This window comes from Hemiscyllium ocellatum, chromosome 18, assembly GCF_020745735.1.
Source record: "Hemiscyllium ocellatum isolate sHemOce1 chromosome 18, sHemOce1.pat.X.cur, whole genome shotgun sequence".
Classification (NCBI taxonomy): Eukaryota; Metazoa; Chordata; class Chondrichthyes; order Orectolobiformes; family Hemiscylliidae; genus Hemiscyllium; species Hemiscyllium ocellatum.
This window is the reverse complement of record NC_083418.1, coordinates 70914820-70936390: the sequence shown is the minus strand read 5'-3', so window position 1 is coordinate 70936390 and position 21571 is coordinate 70914820. Positions and strand designations below refer to the sequence as shown.

The following is a 21571-nucleotide window of genomic DNA, read 5'->3' as shown; positions in this document are numbered from 1 at the left end:
ATGTGTATGTGTATGTATATGTATATATTTGGTACCATATGCTGTTTGAAAAAAAATCAATGCTCACACTTTAACCACTCATACCAGATCTTAAAACTTTCTGCAGTGTGACCTGTCGTTGGGGCTGAGATCAACCAGTGCTACTAATTCCTTGAATTGTCTCCAGAACACATCCTGAGGATCTCTTGGGAATAATCAATAGCTTTCCTCTCCACGTTTTGTGGCATAACTCTGTCAGCTGTCTGAGAACATTGGTACACACATGCTTGTATTTTTGGATGTTTTGCAATATGTTGCAGTATTGGAACCATTCACAAAGGACTTGCTGAAATAATGGAATTCAACATGCAGCACAAGTTTAACATCTCCATGCCCCATAAATGTGTGGTTTAATTGCAAATGGTGACCCTTTTCCCATTTTAATTTAACATAAATGATCCCAATGACTCCCGTTAGGATAATCTGACTTCTGGATGTCTAAATATAGAGAATATATCTATAATATCCTGATATAATATGGTGCATACAATCTGTGAGATCCTTATCATGTTTGAATTCTTTGCTTGGGTCTTTCAAGCTTGAAGATTCATTGTTCTTTCGACTGTCCCAAAAAGTGCCTCAACATTTTTTGTGCCTCCAAGGTGCTTTATAAACTTTGGTCATCCTACAAATGATAAATCTTGTTTAATATTGTCCTTTCTTCTCCTAAATCCAAGGGTGGGGATTTGCTTTGTTTGTCTGTGACCTTTTCTGTTAGATGTTGAGAACATTTAAGTTATAAACTCCAACAGCCTGGTGTGGCAAATTACTTTGAAATAAATCTCCTGCATTACAACAGCAACTGCAGTTCAAAAGTACCTCATTGACTTTAATGCACTTTTAAATATCATGAAATCATAAAAGGCATTGTATCAACGCAAATCATCTTTGTTGACCAAGTTGGAGTTAGTACTTGTCCCTTTGTTTCAAAGCATCTCAATATTTCCGAACAATTTTTTAAAAGATCTGTATTATTATAATTTCTTACCTATGATTTACAGATCGACCTATTGCAGGTATTTGAATCTGTTGCCATAAGAATCATAAATGGCTTGCATTTTAGGTGTAAAAAGATTGTGGTATCTGTTTGAATTGTTTACTTGAAGGAATTAGATTTTTGAACATTTATATATCCGGTTGTGTTTAAACTGCACAGAAGGTTTGAAGTAAATTAAATGAGTGAGAGATTGTTCATTCAAAACTGAACTTGATATTTCAAAGTCAAAGCTTTTATATCCAGCTAAGTATATAGTTTGCTTTATTTATTTGTGTGCAACATATTTGTTGAAAAAATGTGCAATAGATGTATATGTTTCACGTTTCAGTTATCATTCTCAAGCCTTTGGTTAGGCCCAGCAGATCTTTCATTATGTTCTTTAATATTACAGATTTATTTAAGGCAGCAAGACAGAACAGCAAGCATCCATCAAAACATTAAAATTGCAAAAATGTGCCTTGTTGATTTAGCTGGATCTGAACGCATCAGTGCCATGAACATGAAAGAAGCTCGCTTCAGGGAGGGGGCAAATATTAATAGATCTCTCTTGGCTCTAGGAAATGTCATCAATGCCTTAGCAGATTCCAAGGTAAGAACTAAAGTTTTTGTAGAGTATTTAATTCCCTTTTTGTTCTTTTGCAGTTCAGTAAGTATCTCCAATTGGTGATACTATAGTGCTACATTACTCTGGTTAATTCCTCAAATTTACATAAGCATTTGTTTTAAAACTGCTTTCCAGAATTTATGTTGCTGCCACCAGAATAGATCTAAAATTAACCAATAGATTTCTCATCGCATTTCACTTGGAAGGCGTGCCAAATACACCCAAGGATTTAACTTGTGATGTATATCAGAGACAGGAGTTAGAAATTGCATGCAATTCTGATTGCATTAGCATAAAGCAAAAAAAAATCTTCAGTCACTATCCAGGAATGATGCACTCTATTGATCCAAGAGTTGTATTATTTTTAAAAAAGACTATAGAGGAGAATAACCCCTTTTGGGATATGGCTATAATGGAGATGCTCTGAATCAACTGAGTGGACAGAAAGATAAATAGATGCGTTAGATTGACCATATCTCTTCAGAAATTAAGTAGTGTTAAGTACAATTAGTGAGAGCCAAGTACAAAAGATTATCGTAATAACTAACAAGGTCTGCTTGACTAATTTCAGTGGTCTGAAAGGACTTGGTGTACGTTAGCTGCATTGATTATAAGTAGTGCTCAAGAAGAAATAGCATTATTCTAAAAGTTTTTGTTTTCTTCCATGAATTATATTGTTTCCTGCATTGGCAAACAGGTGTAAATAGTTATGATAGAAAACTGATTAGCCATTCATAGTCACATCACACTGCATCACGATCTACTCCATAAATCCCTCTTCCTTGCCTTCACAATTCTTTAAGTGGATTCTGGAATTGTCAGCAGTTGCCAATCATAAGCCCTAAAAAATGATAGTGAGCTGCCAAGTTGAACCATGGCAGTCAATGTGGTATGGTTAAACAAAATGCTATTAGGGAGATGGTTCCAGGACTTTGTTGCTGAACCAATGAAGGCACGACAGTACACTTCCAAGGCAAAAAATGTGTCTGACTGAAGACAAACTTCCAGGTGATCTAGTTCCATTCATCTGTTGACATTGTTCTAAGCAGTGAAAGTTGTAGGTTTTGAAAGTGCATACTTGTGCTACTGTAAAGGAGGAGAAGAGTATAGATCTTTAATGTGGAGGATGCCATTGGCAGGTATTGCTTTGTCCTGGGACATGTTGAGCTCCTCTAGTGTTAGAGCTGAAGTTACCCAGGTAGATGGCTAATTTATTGTACTCCTGTTGATATACAACTTTGGTATGTAAGGTCATGAGTTATTTGTCAATAGGTTTCCCACGCTCTGACCTGCCACTGGGGCCACAATATTGACATAAAATGGTGGATGTGAGAGATTAGTGACTGTAAAAGCTGCTCTTTTCTTTTGAGATTTTTTTCAGTCCTGGAGTTGATTTCGCTCATTATCAGCTGGATCTTGCCTTGGTAATATGCATATCCTGTTCTATCAGCTTTCAAATAGAAATTAGACATTGAGAATTCCTGACATGAAGCAGGTACCTGGCAATTCCAGCTCACCACTTGCTTCTTCAAATCTCAGCCTCTGACACCAATGTCTCTGGACAAGTTCCCTAGACAGTAGATGCACGCCTTTGGCCATGGATGCTGGAATCTGACTCACGTCAGCCTCTCCGCACCATCATTGTACATCTCCCATCTAACTATAGAACAATTCTGTCCTTTAATGCTGCACTTTGAAGCTCCCAACAATTAAAAATGGAATGTTGCTGCAAAGATAAGGATTGAATAAGTGCTTCTCAAAGCTCTTCAGTCACTTAATGCCTACCTGATTGCTCACAATACCCTTGCCTTTTAGCACTTTATCCCTTCAACCAGAGCAAAGCGGTGTCCATGCCTTTGTCTCTATTTGCCTTTTAGCACAGATACATATCAAAAAACCTCTCATGGCTGTCAGCAGTCATCAATCAAGCAATGAATGTGTTTCTACACAGCACCGTTCTACGTCAATCTAACAGTTGCACTGTGAGCCAGCAGAGTATGTAGAAAACACATGTTCTTCAAGTAATGTCCCTGTCTCAAAGTTTAGGGGTAATAGTCCTCAGTCAAGCCAATGGACACAACCTTCAGTCAGCTTCCAGCACAGTAAGTCAAGCCACTTGGGGTAGACTCACCATCTTGACTTGCTTATATCACTATTACATCAGTGCCACTGGGTTAAAGTTGTGGAACTCACTCCCTGACAGCATTGTGCATCTACCTACAGTATGTGCACTGTAGGTGTTCAAGAAGGTAGTTCACTGCCACCTTCTCAAGCAGCTATCAATGGACAATAAATGCTGTCCCTGCCAATGACACATATCCCATTTATTGAATGAATAAAAATTATGTTAATCATGCAAGATTCTGTGACCTTTCATTTCCTTGCTCAGAGTAATGCTCCATGAAAAACTTGAAAATGACAGCTTTCCAAAAATATGCTAATTGTCAGCCCTCTATGAAGCAGTATGATACCACCTCCAGTTCCCACTGTTAATTTTCACCACTTAGGACTCTCAAAGAATGACTACTTTGGGGCGATATTGTAGAAGCTGTTACCTGTTACACCAGCAGTAAAAGGTCATAAGGCTATGCAAGACAAATAGGACGTTATTCTGGTATCCTTGCTACCATTCCACTTGAGTTTGAAATGAATTCTCCTGCTTCCAATCAAAAGGATTTCCTTACTATTTGCACAGTGCTCTTGAACATTTTTTTGAATTTATGAGGTGGTTACTGGCACCTCTTGAGGTGCTTCCCATGAAAGACAATCTGACAACTTTAACTTTCCCTTGTGAATTACAGAAACTTGAGTGAGGGGAACAAATGTTTTCATAAAAGATCTTGGGTAAGGAGCCAAAAATATTGATGCAGAAAAAATATCGATCTCATTGATGAAAAATTGACCCTGAAGTTATTATCCACTGTTCTTGTTGAAATCCACCCAATTGAGGGCAATTCTAATATTGGATCATTAACTAAAATGGGCACATCCTAATTTTGTTCCAAGTCAAGTGGCTATTGCTATACAACTTCAGTGTGCAATTATATTGGTTATATATTCCAACTGGAAAATATATACAAAGTCCCTGCTTAGCATCGGCATTGAGAAATTTTAATTGAGATATTTTGAATACTGACTGTAAATAAGAAAAAAGCATTGTACACACTTGTCATCTTTTAAATGTTAACTTCATGAAATTAATATTTTAAGTACTACTTTATTCCATGTTGTTTTGTAAATAATAGTGAAATGGTTATTACTATTCAAGAGTTTTTTTTAATTTCACATATACAACCGTAGCATTAATTTGCTGTCTCCAGTTCCATTTGGATGGAAGAGACAACATCAATTTTCACCAAAGTAGATTATTCATAAAGGACAATTTTGATAAATGGAAGATAACTTGTATTGTGCACCAGGCTGCATGACCTTGTATAATCGTCAGTTGGGAGGTGATTTCCTCAAATTCAAGGAGCAGCAATTACTGTTTTATATGTTGTTGCATTGTTTATGAAATTTGGAGAAATAAAAGTGAAAACAATGGCACTTTTAAAGGGAGAAAGACAGACAAAGACAGCAAGCACATGGTCTGTAAGGGAGAGAGAGAAAGAAACCTACACTGCTCACTGACACAGCAGTGAATCTGCACAGTTACTGCTTTTGCTGTTTGAATTCATGTATAGCTGGACATCGGAGTGTATCGAGGAAAAATTCACAGATACAAATAAGTGAATAGTTTTTAAGTATAGCCTTGCTGTAAATCTACAATAGTGAGTAGAATGGGTTTGTTCTTGATTATATGTTTTTCTTGGGATCTATCTCTTGATTAAATTTTAAAAATATAAGCCATAGCTATTAATTAAGCCTAATTTATAGAACAATAAGATGGTGCTATTTTCTAGGTCTGTAGTTTGGAAGGAGCAGAATAGCCTTTGGTAGAGTGATGTGTTCTTCTTGTCGGATGTGCGAGTTTAGGGAGGGTTTACAGATTACTGAAGATTATATCTGCAATAAATGTCATTGATTGCAAATCCTGTCTGATTAAATGGATTGTTTGGAGCGACAATTAGAGGCAATGAAGAATTTACAAGAGCAAGGGGGTGTAATCGATGGCAGTTATAGGAATAGAGAAAAGCCTCAGATATATAACTCTAAGAAAGGTAGGAGGTGTAGGCAGGTAGTACAGGAGTCTTCTGTGGCTATTCCCATTTCAAGCAAGTATGCTACTTTGGAAAATGTAAAGAGTGATGGACTTTCAGGGGAATGTAGCACGAACAACCAAGTTTCTGGTACCAAGACAGGCTCTAGTGTAATGAGGGGTATGTCTGGTTCCAAGAGATCAATTTTGTTAGGGGACTGTCTAGTCAGAGGCACAGCAGTGGAAAATCAGAATGGTGTGTTGCCTCCCTAGTGCCAGGAACAAGGATGTCTCACGGGGTGCAGAATGTTCTCAAGGGGGTGAGGGACCAGCAGGAGGTCATTGTACACATGGGAAGCAATGACATAGGAAAGGAAAAGGAAGAGATTCTGAAAGGAGAATATAGAAGGTTAGGCAGGAATTTAAAAAGGAAATGTTCGAGGGCAATAATATCTAGATTACTCCTGGTGCTCTGAGCTAGTGAGGGTAGGAATAGGAGGATAGAGCAAATGAATGCTTGGCTGAGGAGCTGGTGTAAGGGGAAAGGATTCACATTTTTCAAGGTCAAAGGGACATGTACAAGAAGGATGGATTGCACCTGAATTACAAGGGGACTAATCTGCTGCCAGGGAGATTTGCTATAGCTGTTCAGGAAATCTGAACAGCTTACCTATAGTAAGGTAGGGGGAGGGGTGGGACACGGAGATAGTGAAGAAAAGACAGTTGCGAAAAGAAGAAAGTCGGGGACGAGACCAAGAACAAGGTAGGACTGCTGAATTAAACTGCATTAATTTCAATGCAAGAGGCCTAACAGGGAAGTCCAATGAACTCCGAACATGGTTAGGAACATGAGACTGAGATGTCATTGCAATTACAGAAACATGGCTCAGGGAAGGACAGGACTGGTAGCTTAATTTTCAGGATACAAATGCTATAGGAACGATAGAATTGCAGGGAAGAGAGGAGAGGGAATGGCATTTTTGATAAGGGATAGCATTATAGCTGTACTTAGGGAGGATATTCCTGGAAATACATCCAGGGAAGTTATTTGGGTGGAACTGAGAAATAAGAAATGGATGGTCACCTTATTGGAATTATATTATACACTACCTAACAGTCAGTGGGAAATTGAGAAACAAGTTTGTAAGGAGATTTCAGTTATCTGTAAGAATAATAGGGTGGTTATGGTAGGGGATTTTAACTTTCCAAACATCGACTGGGACTGCCATAGTGTTAAGGGTTTAGATGGAGAGGAATTTAAGTGTGTACAAGAAAACTTTCTGATTCAGTATATGGATGTACCTACTAGAGAAGGTGCAAAACTTGACCTACTTTTGGGAAATAAGGCAGGGCAGGTGACTGAGGTGTCAGTGAGGGTGCACTTTGGGGCCAGTGACCATCTATCTATTAGTTTTAAAATAGTGATGGAAAAGGATAAACCAATTCTAAAGGTTGAAGTTCTAAATGTGATAGCATTAGGCAAGAACTTTCAAAAGCTTTATGGGAGCAGAAGTTTGCAAGTAAAGGGAAGGCTGGAAAATAAGAGGCCTTCTGAGATAACAAGAGTCCAGAGAAACTATATTACTGTTAGGATGAAGGGAAAGGCTGGTAGGTGCAGGGAATGCTGGATGATGACAAATTGGGGTGTGGCTATCAAAAAGAAGGAAGCATATGTCAGGTGTAGACAGAAGAGATCGAGAAAATCACTACAAGTGTATGATGGCAGTTGGAGTATACTTGAGGGAGAAATCAGGAAGGCAAAAAGGGGATATTAGATAGCTTTGGCAAATAGTTAAAGAGAATGCAAAGGATTTTTAGGAATACATTTATGGACAAAAGGGTAACTAGAGCGAGAATACGGCTCCTCAAAGGTCAGCAAGACAACCTTCGTGTGGACCCGCAGCAGAGGGGGGAGATACAAAATACTTATTTACAATCAGTGTTTCCTGTGGAGAAGGATATAGAAGATATAGAATGTGGGGAAATAGATGGTGACATCTTGAAAAACGTCCATATTACAGAGGAGGAAGTGCTGGATGCCTTGAAATGTACAATTGTGGACAAATCCCCAGGACCTGATCAAGTGCACCCAAGAAATTTATGGGAAGCTTGGGAAGTGATTGCTGGGCCCCTTGCTGATATATTTGTATCATAGATGGTCACCGGTGAGGTGCCAAAAGACTGGAGGTTGGCTAATGTGTTACCATTACTTAAGAAAGGTGGTAAGGACATGCCAGGGAACTGTTGACCGGTGATCCTGGTAAGCAAGTGGTTGGAGGGAATGCTGAGGAATGGAATTTACACGTATTTAGAAAGGCAAGGATTAATTAGGGAAAGTCAACATGGCTTTGTGTGTGGGAAATAACGTCTCACAAACTTGATTTGAGTTTTTTGAAAAAGTAACAGAGGATTGTTGAGGGCAGAGCGGTGGACATGAATCTATATGGACTTCAGTAAGGTGTTCAGCATGCTTGCCCATGGGAGACTGGTTAGCCGGGTTAGATCTCATGGAATACAGGGAGAACTAGCCATTAACAGAATTAGCTCAAAGGTAGAAGAGGGTGGTGGTGGAGAGTTGTTTTTCAGACTGGAGACCTGTGACCAGTGGAGTGACAAGGATCGGTGCTGGGTGCAGTAGCTTTTTGCCATTTTCATCAATAGTTTGGACGTGAGCTTAAGAGGTATAGTTAGTAAGTTTGCAGATGACACCAAAATTAGAAGTTTAGTGGACAGCAAAGGTTACCTCCAATTACAACTTGAGCAGATTGGGCCAATGGGCTGAGGAATGGTAGGATGGAGTTTAATTTGGATAAATGCAAGGCGCTGCATTTTAGAAAGGCAAACCTGGACAGGACCTGGTAATGTCCTGGGGCCTGTTGCTGAACTAAGAGACATTGGAGTGCAGGTTCATAGCTCCTTGAAAGTGGAGTTGCAGGTAGATAGGATAGTGAAGAACGTGCTTAGTGTGCTTTCCTTTAGACAGGGGTTGGGTGGTCATGTTGCGGCTGTACAGGACATTGTTGGGGTGTTGTCCAGAACTAGAGAGCCTAGATTTAGGGTGAGGGGAGAAACGTTTAAGAGAACTAAGGGGCAACTTTTCCATGCAGACAGTGGTGTGTGTATGACACGACTGCCAGAGGAAGTGGTAGTGGCTGGCACAATTTGAACATTTAAAAGGTATCTGAATGGGTATATGAAACGGAAGGGCTTAGACGCATATGGGCCTAGTGCTGGCAAATGGGACTAGATTAATTTAGCATGGATGAGTTGCACCAAAGGGTCTGTTTCGCTGTACATCTCTATGACTCTAAGTTGTACTTCAGTTATGCAGGGCATTGGTGAAATCATATCTGGAGTACTGTGTACAGAATTGTTTAAGGTTTGTGTAAAGATTTGTAGCTCGCGTGCCGGTTGTCGTGGTTGTGGGTATGTTCGCAGAGCTGGGAAATTGATTTGCAGACGTTTCATCCCCTGCCTAGGTGACATCTTCAGTGCTTTGATGCCTCCTGTGAAGCGCTACTGTACTGTCTTCTGGAATTTATTTTGTTCCGTTTCTGCTGCTTCCAGTTGCCGGTTCCGGTTGTTCATTGGAGTGGCCAGTATATTGGGTCAAGGTCAATATGCTTGTTGATGAAGTCTGTGGCTGAGTTCCATTCTTCTAGAAATTTTCTGGCTGTCCCATGTTCAGCCATCACATGCAAGGTTAACATGATTTACAGGATTTCATGCAAAGACTGCACGAAACACAATATATGGCAAACAGACAGGCAACACGCGATCCGAACCCATGAACATCAACTGTCCACTAAACGCCATGACCAGCTGTTCCAAGTAGCCATACACACAGCTGATAAGGACGACAAATTCGACTGTAACAACACCATGATCATAGGACAAGCTGAATAGTGGACCTCCAGATAATTTCTCGCAGCATACCACTCATGCAAGGATTTCAACAGCAAGCACTTTGACCTCGACCCAATATACAGGCCGCTACAACAAGCAAACAGAAGCAGCAGAAATGGAACCAAATAAATCCTAGAAGACACAGTACAGCAGCACTTCACAGGAGACTCCAAAGCACCGAAGATGTCACTGAGACAGGGGATAAAACGTCTGCAAGTCAACTTCCCAGCTCGGCGAACATACCCACGACCACGATAGACGTTATTGCCAGACTTGCAGAGAATGTTAATGAATTGGAAGCAATTCAGTGAGGGTTTACTGGACTAATACCTGGAATAAGTGGATTGCCTGATGAGAGGCTGGACAGGCTAGGGCTATATCTACTGAGGTTTGGAAGCCAACGTAATTGAAGCATATAAAATCCTAAGGGCAGTTGACGAGATGGATGTCGAAAGGGTATTTCCTCTTGGGAAGACTCGAAAGCTAGGGGTCATAGTTTAAAGATAAAGGATGACTAAGTTTAGCATTGTTCCTTGTGCAGTCACTTCAAGGTTCCATGCCTGGTAAATGGTGCTTGCACGATCATGACATTGGATTTCAGTCTTCAACCTTGAAGGCTCGAAAGGCGGGAAAGAAATTTTAAAAGGAATACTGATGCAGAAACTTTTCTTCTCAGAGTTGAGCCTTTGGAATTCCTTTCATCACATGTAGTGGTTATAGAATTGTTAAATATTTGTAAAACAAAGATAAATTTTTGAACATCAAGGGGATGAAAGATTATAGGGGATATGAGGATTGTGTGGTTGAGGTTAAAATCAGGCTTGGGGGGCCAAGTGACTTACTGTCGTATGGAGGTGATGGCCTAATGGTATTATTGCTGGACTGTTAATCAAGTGACCTAGATAATGTTCTGGGGGCCTGCTACGAATTCAATAAATACTTGAAATTAAGGATCTAATGATGACCATGAATCCATTATCTATTGTTGAGAAAAGCTCATCTGACTCTAACGTCCTTTGGGGAAGGAAACTACCATCTTTACCTGGTTGGGCCTACACGTGATTCCAGACCCACAGCAATGTAGTTGACTCTTAACTGCCCTCTGGGCAATTACAGATAGACAATAGGTGCTGGCCTAGCCAGCAACGCTCTCATCCTGTGAATGAATAAAACAAAAGTAACACGACTTAACCGGGAAGTTACTAAAATAACTCTTAAGTGACATATGAACGTTAAATTAAAATCTTAATGAAAGGAAATACGCTGTATAACGTCTATCATCAATGGGCAGTTAATTAAATTCTTAAATTCAAGTTCAGTGAGAATCTGATGTTTGCACTCTTAAGATGAAAAGTAAAATGAAGAAGCTTGAACCAATGCAATGTAACATGTCTCATTCACAAGATTATTTTAATAAAGACATTATATTGCATTACTAGCACAAGATTAAAAGAGAATTAGAACCAAAATGTAAAAAGAGCATAATAGAGTTTGTGTACCATTAGTCCACCAACATTGTCTTAAAAAAAATTGTCAACAAGAAAATTCAGGTTTTGACTTCAGAATCACTAAAATTTGAAAATGGGCAGTTTTAACAGTGGGAAAACAATAAGAAATTGAGCTGTTGTATTCCTTCAATTCTCTTGCAGATAAGATTATCAACAGTGGCCAAAAACCTGTAACTTCCTTCAGTACTTCGATTGTTTTGAATTTTTTGCTTTTGGTATGGAGAAGATTAGATATGTCTGCTATGCCAAACCAATGAACATTTAAGCTAAAGAAAGCTTGCAGGCTCTTGAGTAAGAAAAGATATCATAGGTTATTTTCAGATGACTGAATTTTAAGTTGAAAGTAACAGTGAGGTTGTCGGTACTCACCATTATTACAATGAAAATCAGGAAGCAAATTATTACAATGAAAATCAGGAAGCAAATTTAAGCAACTTCTCATGCACAGTTAAGGGCTGAAATAATTTGCTGTCCATGTTCATAGAATCCCTACAGTGCAAATAGAAGTTATTTGGCCCATCAAGTCTGCACTGACCTCCTGAAGAGGGTACCACCTTGATGCACACCCTATCCCTGTAACTACTCGCTAATTCACCTAACCTGCACACAACCCGGGCAGTTTTTAAACACATCTAATCAACCTAACCTGCACATCTTTGGACTGTCAGAGGAAATCTGAGTACCCAGTAGAAACCCACATAGACACAGGGAGAGCATGCCAACTGTAAAGTAGCAGTGCTAATGACTGTGTGCCATGATGCTCTTCCAATGGCTACACATACCATTAATAGTTTCAACATTGAAACACTTGGCACAGCTTTTCATTGCTATGAACATATCTACTAAACTTGAGATAAAGTTGGTGTCCCTTTTTCTGGTGCAAATTTTTGATTCATAATGAGTTTAAATGTAGCCAAACTACTTCTCTGGCATTAAATTAAATGCAGTGTCTTTTCTCTTCAACTGTTAATTGTTCTGTGTTTTGTTTCTTTCCTCAATTCTATTTTTCTTTCTCAGTTTTGTTTCCTGTACAGTACTTGGCAATAAATTAAATTCTCTTACACTTCCTGATTTAGGCTCTTCTATCATTAGCCATTCTGCAATCTGATCAGTTCTGAAGGATCACAGTTGTTGATTCCATTGGTGATCTTTTCACCCAGATGAGACCAGAAGCCCCGTCCCTGCTCCGACTCTCGCAAAGGATTATTGTCTCCCACCTCCCCCAAACAGAATCATGGGAAACAGTAGTTCTCTTGTGTATTCTCCGCAGTAACACTTTGCTGAGTTGCTGAGCAGCACCCTTTCCTCATGTGGTATAAATTGGTGCTTCATTTGAAATTAAGCATTCTTGTGCATGCTGTGATGAGTGCAAGATAAAAAGCTTTAGCAATTTTTTTTCTCTCTGAAATATTCCAACACTGTTCTACAAAGCAAAACTTTAATCAGTTTAGGCAAAAGAACTTTTGATTTTTGGATTCAATGACATTTGGCTATGAGCAATATACACTTGCATAATGACTTTCTCACATAAGTTCAAGAGTGCTGACACAGATATTGAAAGAAGGAAAGCTTTATTATTGAATTGGGCATTAAATGTGTTTCATAGGTCAAGAAGGTAACATTGGTTAGACAGACCTCAGATCTATCCAGCTGAAGGATAACTACCAACGATGAGGCTAAGCATGCTGGGGCTGTGCCTTGGGTGTAGGCACATACAGTTGAGAACTTTTGTCATTTTATTGCTGCTTATCTGATTAAGAACGTGGTGTTTTTGTACCTTTTTAAATACCAATTTCTGTATAAAGATAGCTTGTTTGCAGTAATAACAGGAGTAGCCTGAGATAACTCTAAGGAACTACTCTGCTAAACTCTAGTATATTTTAGAACTTGCTTGTAGGTGTCTATGTTATAGTGTAACATTGATACCATTAGTAAATAAAGGTAATAATTTAAACTAAACTTATCTGTAAGAGTTTATATTCCAGGCTACCACAGAGTACAATCTCTGGATGAACCAAGAGAGGCTACAGGTCAAATCCATCAGGGATTCCCTGAGCTGCCTCGAATAGGTACTTTAGCACAGTTAACTGTGAACACTGCATTTCTGATTTGTGCTTCAGAGGCTTTAAGGTGCGAAGAAATGAGTCACTGATCAAGTATTTTGTCTGCTTTTGTGGATGTGTGGTTAAACTCTGTTTTCAGGTTTTGGTCAGTGGTATTCAGTGATGCTTTTGTGTTTTCTGCTGTTGATGATCATTGCCTAACTTTTGAATAATTCAGTTTTGCCTGCCATTTGTTAGTTCATCCTGGATATTATCCTGAATATAGTCGGCTGGTAAGAACTGTTTGGTAAGCATTGCAAATATAGCTGAACTCCAGTATATTTTAGTAGCCTCCTTCCTGGCTTTACCATTGAGAGAAGGTCATTCATGAAGTAACTTAAAATGGCTCAGTCAGGCATGGCTCCTTGAGTAATTTCTGCAGCAATTTTCTTGGGGACAATGATTGGCCTCCAATAACCTCAAACAACATTTTGATGAGAAGTTTTGCGTAGAGGCTGATTACTTCAAAATAAGCATCTTTGCAATGAGCCAAATCAAAACTTGGCATGTTTTTTCTAGATTGGCCATGAATAAGCTATCTTTCATATTTTTGCGTATGTTGACATTCTTAATACCATGCTGCATACAACTGTGCTGTAAAACACAGTATTTCTGTCAGAAGCTTTCCACAACATTTCTGAGGGTAGTCAACTACATTGTGCAACATGTCATATTTCTGTATGTGTATGGCATCCCTAAACAAGTCTTATGAATTTAATGAATTAGTTTTTATATTGTAGTCAGTGCTATCTGTATTCAGAAATTATATCTGATGCTGTTGGTTGGAAACATGAATGTTAATCAAGGAGCTGTGAGAGTCACTTCTCATCAAATAATCTCTTAAGATTCTGTAAATTTTCTGCAACATCAAACAGAGACACTGAAGCAAAGAACAGTGCAGCACAGTAACTGGCCCCTTGGCCACCAGGACTGTGCTGACTCATCATGACTTTTCTAACCTAAAATCATTTTACCTCCGTACAGTCCATATTCCTCTGTTCCCCACCAATCTGTGTATAAGTCAAGGTGCCTCTTAAATGTTGCTATGGTATCTGCTTCTACAACATCCTCTGGCAATGTATTCCAAGCAGTTACCAGCCTCTGTTTTTAAAAAAAACTTATTTAAAGTTATCCCTTTATCTTGTAATAATTGACATTTCTACTCTGGGAAAAAGGTTCCATCCATCTGTTCTATCCATAATCCCTCTAGTTTGTAAGCCTCAATCAGGTTGTCCCTTAGCGTCTGATGTTCCAAGTGAAAATGAATTTGTCTCATTTCTCCTCATAGCTAATATCTTCCATGCGAGGCAACATGGTCAATCTTTTCTGTGCCCTCTCCAAAGCCTTCACATTGTTCTGGTGGTGTGGAGACCAGAACTCTATGCAGTATTCCAGATGTGGCCAAATTAAATACCTCATTCTAAATCACTTGCTCAATAAATACTAAGAATGGCAACTTACATTATTTGTCCAAGGTATGTACAACATTTGAGCCTATACCCCATTATTGAGGGCCAAAAGTTCCATTCACTACCCTGTCTTAACTATTCTCTCTAAAATGCAGTTGTTATATCCTTGCCAAGTTGCAGTTCCAGCACATCAAATTTGTTAAAAAAAAATTGTTACTGCCTGGTGAACACCAGTTGCATTTTTATCCCATTACAACTACCTATGTCAGAAGAAAAAATCAATTCCTCTTTAACTCAATACTTCAAATTTAAAGGTACTTTTTAAAGCCCCAGGGTAGTCTCAGACTCTCCCAAGTAATACTTGTTGCTGTTTTACTTTGCAGACTTGTCAATCTTAACTTCACCAGGTTCTATAAAGTTCAAAAATTTTGACAAAATATTGACAGATTTAAGCTGCTAATATTTTCATGTGGAATTAGCTGTATTTTCAGCAAAAGGCTATGTTTAATATGAATAGAAATTTTTGTTAAGTGACTTTGTTTTTATCTTCCAGAGGAAAACCCAGCACATTCCCTACAGAAACAGTAAGCTAACACGCCTGTTGAAGGATTCCCTGGGTGGAAATTGCCAGACAATTATGATAGCTGCTGTCAGCCCATCCTCTTTGTCTTATGATGACACATATAACACCCTGAAGTATGCCAATAGAGCAAAATACATCAAATCTTCAGTAGGTTTTTATTTTGTATGTTTAAATATTTATTGGTTGATCTCCAATAGCATAGTACGTGATTAAAAGCCACTGTATTCATGTGAAGCCCAATTATGAAAAGGAGAAACCTGGATCAAGATTTTGATACAGTACTGTTTTAAAGTTGCACTTTCTGTCATTCCTTACATTTTGTCCTTGTGTTTTTTTAAGCTATAAGAACATTTTAAAATGGTTTGAAATGACATGGGAGTGGAAAATTTACAAGGATGCTGCCAGGACTAGAGAGCTTGAATTATATGGAGACTGGATAGGCACTTGTTTCCCTGGAGCAAGGAAGTTGAGGGGGTGACCTTGTAGAATTTTATAAAATTATGAAGAGTATAGATAAGCTGAATAGCCAAAATGTTTTTGCGAGGGTATGGGAATCCAAAACTAGAGGGCATAGGTTTAAAAGGGATCTGAGGGGCAATGTGTTCACATGGAGGATAGTGAGTGTATGCAATGGATAAAATTGAGGTGGATACAATTATAGCATATAAAAGACATTTGGACCAGTATGTCGATAGGAAAACTTTAGAGAGATTTAGGCCAAATGCAGACAAATGGGACTAGTTCAGTTTAGGAAACTTGACTGGCATGCATGACTTGGACTGAAAGGTCTGCTTCCATGCTATATTTCTATTGTAGAGGCTGAGGAGCTAGGAAATACAAAACTGGAGTGTTAGAGAACCATCACTGGCAGGAGAATTTAATGTGCGAATGTTTATGGCATTACAAATGCGGCCTATAAAACCATTAGAAATGAAAAGTTGAAACAAAACTACAAAGGAATGTTTTGGAGATGCCGGTATTGGACGGGGGTGTACAAAGTTTAAAAATCGCACAACACCAGGTTATATTCCAACAGGTTTAATTGGAAGCACTAGCTTTCGGAGCACTGCTCCATCATCAGGTGGTTGTGGACTACCACCTGATGAAGGAGCGGCACTCCGAAAGCTAGTGCTTCCAATTAAACCTGTTGGACTATAACCTGGTGTTGTGCGATTTTCAACTTTGTACACCCAGTCTTAACACCGGCATCTCCAAATCATGACTGCTATCGACACCACTAACTGCCGACTTAAAGTGGAGAGGATCTCCAAGAAGATCGCACATATCAACACAGACATCAAGTTTCTACAGAAAGGCAGGCAAGCAGGAAAGATCCCAAAGGATTACGGATCACGAACCCACTCCAGTCAACCTACAACACCGACTATGCAGAGAGACTTTGCCATCACACCTCTCACAAACTCTTCAATCATCTTGTGCACCAACTCTACAGCAGGCGCCACAACCTTGAAATTCAGATGGAGTCCACACTCTCATCCTGCGCTCAGGATACAGCAGGACAATTACACGGTATTGTCAAACAGACAAGGCGACAAAACTACATCACTTGCATGCACACCAAAAACAAAAAACTGGAGGAACTTGGAATTCTCACCAGTAGTAGCAAAGCCCATCCTGGCACCACAGTAAATAACATTATCACTGCGGGGAAGTCTATTATCAACTTATCGTACCACACCCTTCAACCGGAAGAGATTGAAGTCCTGGGTAAGGATCGCAACTTCTACCCCACCACCAAAATGGACCCGTTGGTTCTTGCAGCAGACACTGAGGAGTTCGTCAGACAAATGAGACTCTGGGAATTATTAAGGTGCCAGCAGTGATCCCAACGAACCCACTGATGAACTGGAACATTCATCACCAGGATCTGTAGAGGAGCGACCAAAGAAGGTGTCAACTTGGACCCCACCGGAGGGCCGCTGCCCTGGGCTTAACATGTGTGCTCAAACTGTCAGGAAATATATCAATGCCAGATTCCCCACAAGGTAGAGCAAAATATCACCTGTTCACAACACAATGCCACCCAGGCTTTCAAAACCAATCACAATATTGTCATCAAACCAGCAGATAAAGGAGGAGCCATTGTCATTCAGAATAGAACAGACTACTTCAAGGAAGTATACTGACAACTGAACAAGCAGGAATGCTACAGGCAACTACTGGCTAATCTGACCAAAGAACACACCCGTGAATTAAACACATTGATCAGGACTGTGGAAGCACAACCACTTGATGAAGGAACTGCGCTCCAAAAGCTAGTGCTTTCAATTAAACCTGTTGGACTATTACCTAGTGTTCTGTGATTTTTAACAAAGGAATATGTATTTTTGCTAGAAGATAGGTCCAAATAAATTTGGCTGTCGAATATCTTGTTTGGACTTTATTGGTATAATTTCAATCTTTTCATATGTTTGATTCGTGTGTGTGCACTATGCTGTGTATTTTGCCACATTTAAATTAAAATATTTTTCATTGCACTTAACTTTTTAAAATTTAATACAAAAATTTATTGTAATTTAGTTAAAGCATGCTATGTAAGTGAAATGCAAGACTTTACCTTGTGTATTCCAATGAATCGTTTTCAATCTGGTCATACCAAACTATTTTATATGTTGTAGGGATGTAAAACCAAGCAGAAGATTCTCAGATTCCAGGACTGCCATCTTTCTTTGTCTCTGCAGACATTGCTAACTAGAAATTGTCATTTGTAAAATATGATCAAAATCTTGATTTTTCTTTTATATCTGATATTTTACATGGCATAAGTTTGTATTAATTTGTTTTGTTGTAATTATCCTACTTTCTTGTCACTTCTGCAGGTAAAGAGTAATATTTTGAATCTGAATAACCATGTGGGGAAATATGCAAAGATTTGTGAGGACCAAAGGAAAGAGGTAAATAGTCGCTATGTTAGAACAACAAACATTTGTTTACCACTATAGCAAAACACTTTTCAAAATAATATGTATTATGGAGATAAAATATATTTTTATAATACTGGAAAACTTATTTACTTCACTGTTTCAGCCAAAGAGGGCTTTGGAGAAGTCAAGTCCTAAATCAACAAAGGTATGGACAGTTTATTAAAAATGATAATTTAGTTCAGGAGCTCAGATCTTCTTGCTTTTTCTGTTCCACAGATTATGGAGCTCAAAGAGAAGTTGAAAGCTTATGACAGTGAAAAGATGTTGTTTCTTAATAACCATGGAAGAAACGTTAATTATGGTTCAAATTCAAAGGAAAATGAAATAATAAGGTAAATCTTAAACTGATTTTTTTTTGTTTCAGAACCAAAGGTACACTTTTTGTTGAGAAATTGCTTTTTTTGACTCTTCATGCAGAATACTGAAATAATGTTTTATTTGCAGGGGTGGTACATGATTTACGTTGCTTTAAGGTGCTTAATTATTGGTTGACAGACTTCTTCTCCATGTCTTTTTTGTCTTTGATCTTTTTGTCCCTGTGCAGCTGTAACAGTTAAAATCAATGGCTTCAGAGTTTGTTTAGCTATCAAATTCAATGTTAAAATAATATCGTTTCTTTTCTACTGTGAAAGCTTGTTTTACCTTGCTATCATGTCAATAGTTTGTATTTTCAAAATTATATTTATACTTGAGTTAAAATTTAACAAATGTGTTGAATTAGATTTCGGTTATGTCAAGAATAGCCAATGAAACAGAATAAGACAGCTAAAGATGATATACCATGGGGCATTATGCCTGTCATCAGAGAATAATGTTATCTGACCTCTCCTCACTCATTAATAACTTACTTGTTCATTAGTTAAAGGGATAGTTGCTGCATGGACATGCCTATTTTCTGGGAACAGAGAATAAGCCAATCTCCACCCCCAAGATCTCAGCCTGGCCTTCAGAATAATCTCCCAGGGGAGAATGCAAGCCATATGTATTGTAACCCTGCAATAACCAGGCTCAAAGAGGTCCCAGAAATTAGTGGCGCTTCCAAAATCCCCACAGAAGCCAAGCAGGTGCTTAGCAGTGATGGAAAAACATCCCTAAGAAAAATAGGAATCCTTTTATTTTACTCTAGCACCATGATGTTCAAGCCTCTTAGACTGAAGTTGCTGTTTTCACTCTTCCTTCTCAAGTGGTCAAGAAAAAGATCCCGTGGGTAGGATTTTCTGCTCTGAGTTTTAAAAACATGGACACAAATGCCTAAATAAAAACAACAACTCAGCAGGTCTAGCAGCATCTATGGAGAGAAAAACAGTTAACATGTTGAGTCCGAATAATTGTCCTTTAGAACTGAAAGGTACTGGAAATTGATTCTTTTTTATGCTTTTGACATAGGAGAAGAAGCAAGTGGAAAAAGTAGTGAGGGTGCCCAGAGCAAAATACAAGGAAGTCCTGACACTTTCACACTCTAAACACATTATTTAATTTACAACTCTTGTCTGTCTTTTACCATGAGCACTCCCTTGTCATCTTTAGTTATTTGGTTCCTTATTTACCAAGCTACTACTTTGTTCAAACATAAAGTGGGGCTGAACTCAAAAAGCCATCTTGTGTTATGTCTTGCCCTGTGCAAATCTTTGGTGAAAAACGATCCGATATGTACATTTCCTAAATTTCCTGACGTGTGTGAGCTGCTGAGTATTGTAGCTCATTTTATGTTTGAAGTGTTGCCCCTAGTGAATGTGACAGAAGCAACACCACTATAGTGTCAGTAGTGCTACCTTGATAGCTGCAATCAAGTGATAGACATTGATTCCAGATAAGGTATCTGATTGATTTGTCTGCCCTCCAACCTCACGAGTAATGTTTTGCGATGCTAATTCTCATTTATAGGGGCAGGAAGTAATAAGTCAACAGTGCTACCCTGACAAAATAAGCAGATCACTTGTTTTTGTATGGTACTCAAGCCAGATTTTCTAAGGCCATCCATGGGCACTGACTTCCACAACCACTTCTGCCTAGGCTGCTTTTGATAGTTGAGATGGCTTCTTGTTCCCATCTTTAGGGGGGAAAAAAGTTCCCTTCTCTCCTGGACAGCCTTCAGGAAAACCTCCAAAGAGGCATTTCTAAAATGTGGTGCCATCTTTTGTCTGATCTGTGATACATTTAAAGTGAATGAGAATGATGAGGAGAGGTTAATTGATGCACCTGTGTTACAAAGAGTGCAATGCTGCCAGGTTGCACTTTTAATATGGTGTCTGGATGTTGGAACCCAGAAGAGATTCTGGCAGGTTTCAGAACGTCTTAATAAAATTTGTCATTTTACAGGCATGAATATATAATTATGGTCAAACATTTGACCCATCCCCGATCAGAAGTCCTTCCCACTTTTATTCCCCACTCTATATTTGTTCTCAGGAAAAGAAATTGCCACCCTATGGCACCATTTTGAATAATGTACAAGATTCCCCTATTTTCCTGATCAATATTTAATATGGGGAAAAAAATCCCTAAACAAAATTGCCCTAGTAATTGTCACATTTCTGTGGATGAGACTGCACACTGCACAAGTTGGTCAATGTGTTTCCTGTATTAAAACATTGATTAGACATCATAATTAATTACACTTTTGTACACGCTGGTGGCCTTGAGAAATCTGGAGGAGAACTTGTACAAAATATTCTGCTTCTGACCATCCCTCTTAGCCATGCGTCTAGTCTGTCTCTTTTCAGTTGGGACCCCAGAATATTGATGTTGATAGATTTGGTGATTAAGGCTTCGGATATTTTGTGTTAAAGTGATACATATATACAAGTTGTTTTGAAAATCAAAGGCAGATGGTGATAGTGAGATTGTTTTTGAAGATGGTTATTGCCTCGCACTTCGATCACATTTCAGTTCAACGCTTGATGTTGACCTAGTCAATTTGTAAGTGGGCACAGTCTATTTCATTAGCCAAGGAATCTTGATTAGAGCTAAACACTGCAATTGTGAGCCCTACGTTTGACTTGACTTTTTAATTATTTTCCCTGTAAAAATCAAACCAACAGTAGCTACATCATCTGAATGTGTGCATTTAGTTAGACAAATTTTTTTAAATAACTTTTGCATTTGTTTTAGGAGCAATGTTTTAGATTAGATTACTATATTTTATAACTTATTATATGAAGATTATAGTTTGGATGTTTTTAGTGTAATTTTGATGGACACGTCTAGCAAATATTGTCAACTGCATTGTTGAGTATATATAACATTGTATTTAAAACTGTTCTATATTGCTTGTCAAAATAGCTGTAAGAACTCTGAAATTGTGGCAGCACAACACAATTTTATAATTTGACAAAACATT

At 38.6% G+C, this 21571-nt stretch overlaps 1 protein-coding gene across 2 annotated transcripts in view; it reads left to right on the top strand.

Moving 5' to 3' along the window:
• The window catches only part of kif18a (kinesin family member 18A), a 93211-nt gene that overhangs the window by 21336 nt on the left and 50304 nt on the right, over nt 1–21571 (top strand). For both annotated transcript variants that reach the window (XM_060839096.1, XM_060839097.1), the window contains 4 exons: nt 1428–1625; nt 15257–15433; nt 18127–18201; nt 18448–18563. In XM_060839096.1, the coding sequence (XP_060695079.1) occupies nt 1428–1625; nt 15257–15433; nt 18127–18201; nt 18448–18563 (566 nt within the window). The remainder of the gene's footprint in view (nt 1–1427; nt 1626–15256; nt 15434–18126; nt 18202–18447; nt 18564–21571) is intronic.